The sequence below is a fragment of the Salvelinus alpinus genome, chromosome 9, assembly GCF_045679555.1.
Source record: "Salvelinus alpinus chromosome 9, SLU_Salpinus.1, whole genome shotgun sequence".
NCBI classification, from domain to species: Eukaryota; Metazoa; Chordata; class Actinopteri; order Salmoniformes; family Salmonidae; genus Salvelinus; species Salvelinus alpinus.
The window spans coordinates 36,483,481-36,490,077 of NC_092094.1; the positions used below are offsets into that span (position 1 = coordinate 36,483,481).

Sequence of the window (6,597 nt, forward strand, 5' to 3'; positions counted from 1 at the left end):
CAGACAGGAGCCGCTAGAGCCTTCCGCCAGACAGAAGCAGCCAGAGCCTTCCGCCAGACCGGAGCAGCCAGAGCCTTCCGCCAGACCGGAGCAGCCAGAGCCTTCCGCCAGACCGGAGCAGCCAGAGCCTTCCGCCAGACCGGATCAGCCAGAGCCTTCCGCCAGACCGGATCAGCCAGAGCCTTCCGCCAGACCGGATCAGCCAGAGCCGTCCGCGAGCCATGACCAGCCAGAGCCGTCCGCGAGCCATGACCAGCCAGAGCCGTCCGCGAGCCATGACCAGCCAGAGCCGTCCGCGAGCCATGACCAGCCAGAGCCGTCCGCGAGCCATGACCAGCCAGAGCCGTCCGCGAGCCATGACCAGCCAGAGCCGTCCGCGAGCCATGACCAGCCAGAGCCGTCATCCAGCCAGGATCCGCCAGAGCCGTCATCCAGCCAGGATCCGCCAGCCAGCCAGGATCCGCCAGCCAGCCAGGATCCGCCAGCCAGCCAGGATCCGCCCCTTAGTCCGGAGCTGCCCCTTAGTCCGGTGCTGCCCCTTAGTCCGGTGCTGCCCCTTAGTCCGGTGTTGGCCCTTAGTCCGGTGTTGGCCCTTAGTCCGGTGTTGGCCCTTAGTCCGGTGGGGTTAATTTGGAGGGTGGCCATTTGGAGGAGGCTACGAAAGCGGGTAGTGACTATGGTGGGGTGGGGACCACGACCAGCGCCAGAGCCGCCACCGTGGACAGACGCCCACCCAGACCCTCCCCTAGACTTTATGCTGGTGCGCTCGGAGTTCGCACCTTAAGGAGGGGGTTATGTCACGTTCCTGACCTATTGTTCCTTTTTCTGTTATTTATTTAGTTGGTCAGGGCGTGAGTTGGGGTGGGTTGTCTTTGTGTGTTTTTGTTTAGTCTAGGGGTGTTGTATGTGTATGGGGTAGAGAAGAGTGAGGTTGTCTAGTTATGTCTATGGCTGCCTAGATTGGGTCTCAATCAGAGACAGCTGTCATTCATTGTCTCTGATTGGGAGCCATATTTAAGGCTGCCATAGGCAGTAGGCTTTTGTGGGTAGTTGTCTATGTTGAACGTGTGTTGCTTGTCTCTGCACTTACGTTATTTAGCTTCACGGTGTTTTGTTAGTTTGTATATAGTGTTCGTTTTGTGTTTTCTCTCTCTTCTCAATAAAAGAAGATGTATTTTGCACACGCTGCGCCTTGGTCCAATCTCTGTCAAGAAGACGATCGTGACACCTACTATGCGTCATAGGGGACATAACAGAGGATACATTTTATTTTCCAGGATACTGCATGTTACTATATTTTCTAAAGACACAAATAAATACTCTTCATTACTATTGTTAACACCAAAAGTTTCATTGGAAAAGAGAGCAGTAACATTCATCATCCTTTCAGACTTAACGGTGTGATATTTTTTCATAATAACTTAAGGAAGTGCCAGAACACTCACTGCTCGGAAATTAAACAATATCATTTAATATCCTCTTAGAGGTTTACAAAGACGTCTGGGAAGATACTTATCCTAAGCTGAAAGAACAACTTCCTTCAAAGACAAACAAAAGACTGTCCACTATTTGCTTCCTCGCCACTTCAACCTGTTGCACATAGGCCTACAGAACAATTAACTTGCCTCGTTTTAATAACATAGGCTAAGCATACAGTGTCAGTGTTACAGCAAATAAAACTTAATGTCATATAGAACATTACATGATGCATTTTTTCATGCAAAACTGCTATCTAGGTAGTACATTCAACTTTGCATAGTCAAAGCATAAACATGTGCAAACCAACAACTTATAAAATCATCCATGGTGATATTCCAATCACCAGGGTAGTGGCTCCCCGGTGTAGTGTAGAAATGACCCATGATCCTTTTCAGTCAATCCACCAATTACTGACAACACAGAAGATATGCTCTCCTCTGGACTCAAAGGTGCCTGGAGGCAAAGGGGAAATTATAAAGATGATTCATTATCAATGTTTCCCTAAAAAAACGACTATTTATTCTCATGGGGCTATTACTAAAATAAACAAGTACGGATGTAGGGACAGATATTGTGATGCAGTGTTTATTATGTTCTCTCTGCTGAGAAGAGAATAGAGGCTTACTTCTGGTCCTCCCATGTCAGTGCGTACCCAGCCAGGGTGGAGGCCCATGCACAGGATGCCATCAGCCTCCAGATCCACTGCCATGCATCGTGTCACCATGTTCAGAGCACTCTGTCAATACACAACAACTTGTTGTCAGAGCCATGTCACTTATGTTACTCTGGCTTATATCTGCTCGACACCTGTCCACATTTATCAGGTTGTCAAATGACCAATGATACACATACCTTGGAAGTTCTGTAAGGATACCACTTGAAGTTCTTGGCCCGGTCACCCCAGTTGAGCTCGACTGACCCTAACAAGGAAGTCATGTTGATGACCGCAGCTCTATGGATGCCCATCCCCGTGCCTTTGGCAGCTGCCCTCTTCAGCAGGGGTAGGAGAGCCTGGCAGAGATACAGAATGTGAGAACATTTCTATTTCTCTCATGCAGGTGGACTATCATGTATTTTTGTTTATGTAAAGATAAAAATTAACAAATTAAACCTTAGTGATCATAAGTGGGGCCACAGAGTTGGTGTGGAAGTTCTCCAACATCTTCTCAGCCGTGACTGTCTCAAAATTGGCGACAACATTGATTCCAGCATTGTTGATTAGACAATTGAGGCCCAGCTCCTGAACAAGCAGGTCAACGTCTTGTGCAGCTTTCTCTATGCTCTCCTGACTGACAACATCTGGAGAGGAGGCAAAGTCAGTAAGAAAACAATATAATTTTTTATATAGCATTATATCATGCATACAAAAGTTATTGATTTAATTATTCTTACCAAGTGTTATTATATGGATATTTGGATGTCTTTCAGCTAGTTTCTGCAGTTCCTGCAAAACACAGAGAATTACTTCACACAACTACATTGCACATGACAGGTGTGCAGATCGGCATTCACCAGTGACATAGACTAGACATAAAATAGTAAATCCGGGACTCTCAAATTAGTATGATATGTTACGTTTGGTATGGTTACATAAGACAGAAGGTTACTTAAGGAAATAACACAGAAGGGTGGATGGGTAGGTGTATAAGATTGTCTAGCAACCCAAAGTTTGCTTGTTCAAATCTCATCACGGACCACTTTGGAACTACTTAGCATGTTAGCTAACCATTCCCTTAGCCATAACCCTTTAACCGTACTTAGTATGTTAGCTAACCATTCCCTAACCTTAACCCTTTAACCATAGCTAGGTGGCTAATGTTGGCTAGGCTGGAGGTTAGGAGTTAAGTTAAAGGGTTAGCTAACATGCTAAGTAGGTCCAAAGTAGATAAAAAGTAGTAAGTAGTTGCTACAATGCAAAAGTAGTCCGTGATAAGATTCAAACACGCAACCTTTGGGTCGCAAGACATTTGCATTACTTTAAGCCTAACCATAACCCCTAACCACTAGCCTAGCTAAAGTTAGCCACAACAAATTGGAGTTTGTAACATATCATACGTTTGGCAAATTTGTAACATATTGTACGAATAAAAAATTGGGCTGTTTGAGAAAGTATGAGCAAATGTTAGCCTACATCAACATGTAAAAAATATTGAGAATATGCAAATGACCTATATGACAGACCTTACATGACATGACATACCCTCGTAAAACTGACCATCCTACCGATCCTCGACTTCGGCGATGTCATTTACAAAATAGCCTCCAACACTCAACAAATTGGATGCTGTCTATCACAGTGCCACCCGTTTTGTCACCAAAGCCCCATATACTACCCACCACTGCGACCTGTATGCTCTCGTTGGCTGGCCCTTGCTTCATACTCGTCGCCAAACCCACTGGCTCCAGGTCATCTACAAGTCTCTGCTAGGTAAAGCCCCGCCTTATCTCAGCTCACTGGTCACCATAGCAGCACCCACCCGTAGCACGTGCTCCAGCAGGTATATCTCACTGTCACCCCCAAAGCCAATTCTTCCTTTGGCCGCTTCTCCTTCCAGTTCTCTGCTGCTAATGACTGGAACGAACTGCAAAAATCTCTGAAGCTGGAGACTCTTACCTCCCTCACTAGCTTTAAGCACCAGCTGTCAGAGCAGCTCACAGATCACTGCATCTGTACATAGCTCATCTGTAAATAGCCCATCCAATCTACCTCATCCCCATACTGTATTTATTTATCTTGCTCCTTTGCACCCCAGTATCTCTACTTGCACATTCATCTTCTGCACATCCTACCATTCCAGTGTTTAATTGCTAAATTGTAATTACTTCGCCACCATGGCCTATTTATTGCCTTACCTCTCTTATCCTACCTCATTTGCACATGCTGTATATAGATTTTCTACTGTATTATTGATCGTATGTTTATTTATTCCATGTGTAACTCTGTGTTGTTGTATGTGTCGAACTGCTTTGCTTTATCTTGGCCAGGTAGCAGTTGCAAATGAGAACTTGTTCTCAACTAGCCTACCTGGTTAAATAAAGGTGAAATAAAAAAAATTAAAAACATCTACCAACCCCAATAAAGAACACTGAAATGAAACAGGCAGGGAGCCGATCTCGAACCCTCGACCATTCTAGACCGAATTCTATCGCGCTATCGACTGTGCCACAAAAGCATGCTCGTGCGATAAAGTCGATTTCCGCACTTGTAAACCCAGGGTCCTTACACTACTCCCTCCTTTCCAAAAGCGCGTCCTCGCGCTAGCTTGCGACTCCATGTCTTACAGGAACGCGCTCACCGGTCAAGCACACGCACTGTCGTGGATGCAAGATCCGATCACTTTTGACACCAATGTAATAAAACAGCAGAGTCGATTTCCGCGCTTATAAACCCAGGGTCGTTACAATACTGTAGCCTAGGATACGCTCAAAACACAGCACAAGACGTATAACATTTCCGCATGTGTTTATTTACCTGGGCCCCGCTAGGGTTTCTGGCCGTGGCAATAATAATCTTGTCCGGATCAGAGCTCCCTGTCACCAGACTTTCCACTACTCGCAGACCGAGGCCTCGGCTGGCTCCTGTCACCATTACCGTTCGGCAATTTTTAAAAGCGCTAATCATGGTTATTATGAGAAATTTGGATTTGTTGTGGGCTATTTCTTCGTATCTAATGTAGTGAGTAATCATACCATGACTTACTGAAGTGGCTTAGCGTAGTCACATGATTTAAAGGCCCAGTGCAGTCATAAACGTAATTTCCCGTGTTTTATATATTTCCACACTATGAGGCTGGACTAAAACTGTGAAATTGTCAAAATTATGATAATGTACTTTTAGTGTAAGAGCTGTTTGAAAAGACCTGAAATTTCAGTCTGTTTTGGTGGGAGGGAGTTTCAGCCTGCCTGGTGACATCAAATTAGTTAAAAGACCAATAAGAAAGAGTTTCAAACCTCTGCGCCAATAACTTCCAGTTTCCAACTTCTAGCTTCCAGTTTTTCACTCCCCACCTAGACCACTCCTAGACAGTCCTAACACAATTCTTGCTTGAGAAATTGCTATTTGCTAAGAAGCTGTTTTTGTTTATTTTGACTACTTTAATTGAAAACATCACAGTTAGGTGCTTTGTTTAATTTGTTAAGCAGAAAGGATTTGATATTGAAATAAAAACGTCTGCATTGTACCTTTAATGGAAAGTGCTTTAAGCTGCCTCTGTGCCCCTCTGTCTTGCAATGAATACATTTTAGGCCTATTATAGCACATTAGGAAAATAAATGTAATGTGTGTAATCATTTAGTAAAAAAATATTACTAGGCCTATAAAGCTATTAAATAAAATTAGGGTAGCCTACAATTAGTAGGCTAGGCCTAATATATACGGTACCAGTCAAAAGTTTGGACACACTTACTCATTCCAGGGTTTTACTTTATTTTTACTATTTTGTACATTGTAGAATAATGGTGAAGACATCAAACTATAAATAACATCAGTCCAACTACCAACATTACATTAAAAACTGTAATATCTTATGCTTCATGGAGTCGTGGCTGAACGACGACATTATCAACATACAGCTGGCCGTGCTGCTACACCTGCATTGCTTGCTGTTTGGGGTTTTAGGCTGGGTTTCTATACAGCACTTTGTGACATCAGCTGATGTAAAGATGGGCTTATAAATAAATTTGATTGATATACGCTGTATCGGTAGGATATAACAGCGGCGTCTGGTAAGACAAGGGGTGGCGGACTATGCATATATGTAAACAACAGCTGGTACACAATATCTAAGGAAATCTCAAGGTTTTGCTCGCCTGAGGAAGGGAATCTCATAATAAGCTGTAGACCACACTATCTACCTAGAGAGTTTTCATCTGTATTTTTTGTAGCTGTCTACATACCACCACAAACTGATGCGAGTACTAAGACCGCACTCAATGAGATCTATTCCGCCATAAGCAAACAGGAAAACGCTCATCCAGACGCGGCACTCCTAGTGGCCGGGGACTTTAATGCAGGGAAACTTAAATCTGTTTTACCAAATTTCTATCAGCATGTTAAATGTGCAACCAGAGGGGAAAAAACTCTAGACCACTTTTACTCCACACACAGAGATGCATACA

General features: G+C 44.1%; 1 protein-coding gene across 1 annotated transcript; it reads right to left on the bottom strand.

Annotated features, from left to right (window-relative positions):
- Positions 1 to 1,232: 1,232 nt before the first annotated feature.
- On the bottom strand, positions 1,233 to 5,210 carry LOC139584731 (C-signal). Its single transcript, XM_071416893.1, has 6 exons — positions 4,952 to 5,210; positions 2,872 to 2,923; positions 2,591 to 2,778; positions 2,332 to 2,490; positions 2,105 to 2,215; positions 1,233 to 1,932 (listed from the first exon to the last, which is right to left on the bottom strand). The coding sequence occupies exons 1-6, from the start codon at positions 5,165 to 5,167 to the stop codon at positions 1,819 to 1,821; spliced, it is 840 nt and encodes a 279-aa protein (XP_071272994.1). The 5' UTR covers positions 5,168 to 5,210; the 3' UTR covers positions 1,233 to 1,818.
- Between the last annotated feature and the right edge of the window lie 1,387 nt (positions 5,211 to 6,597).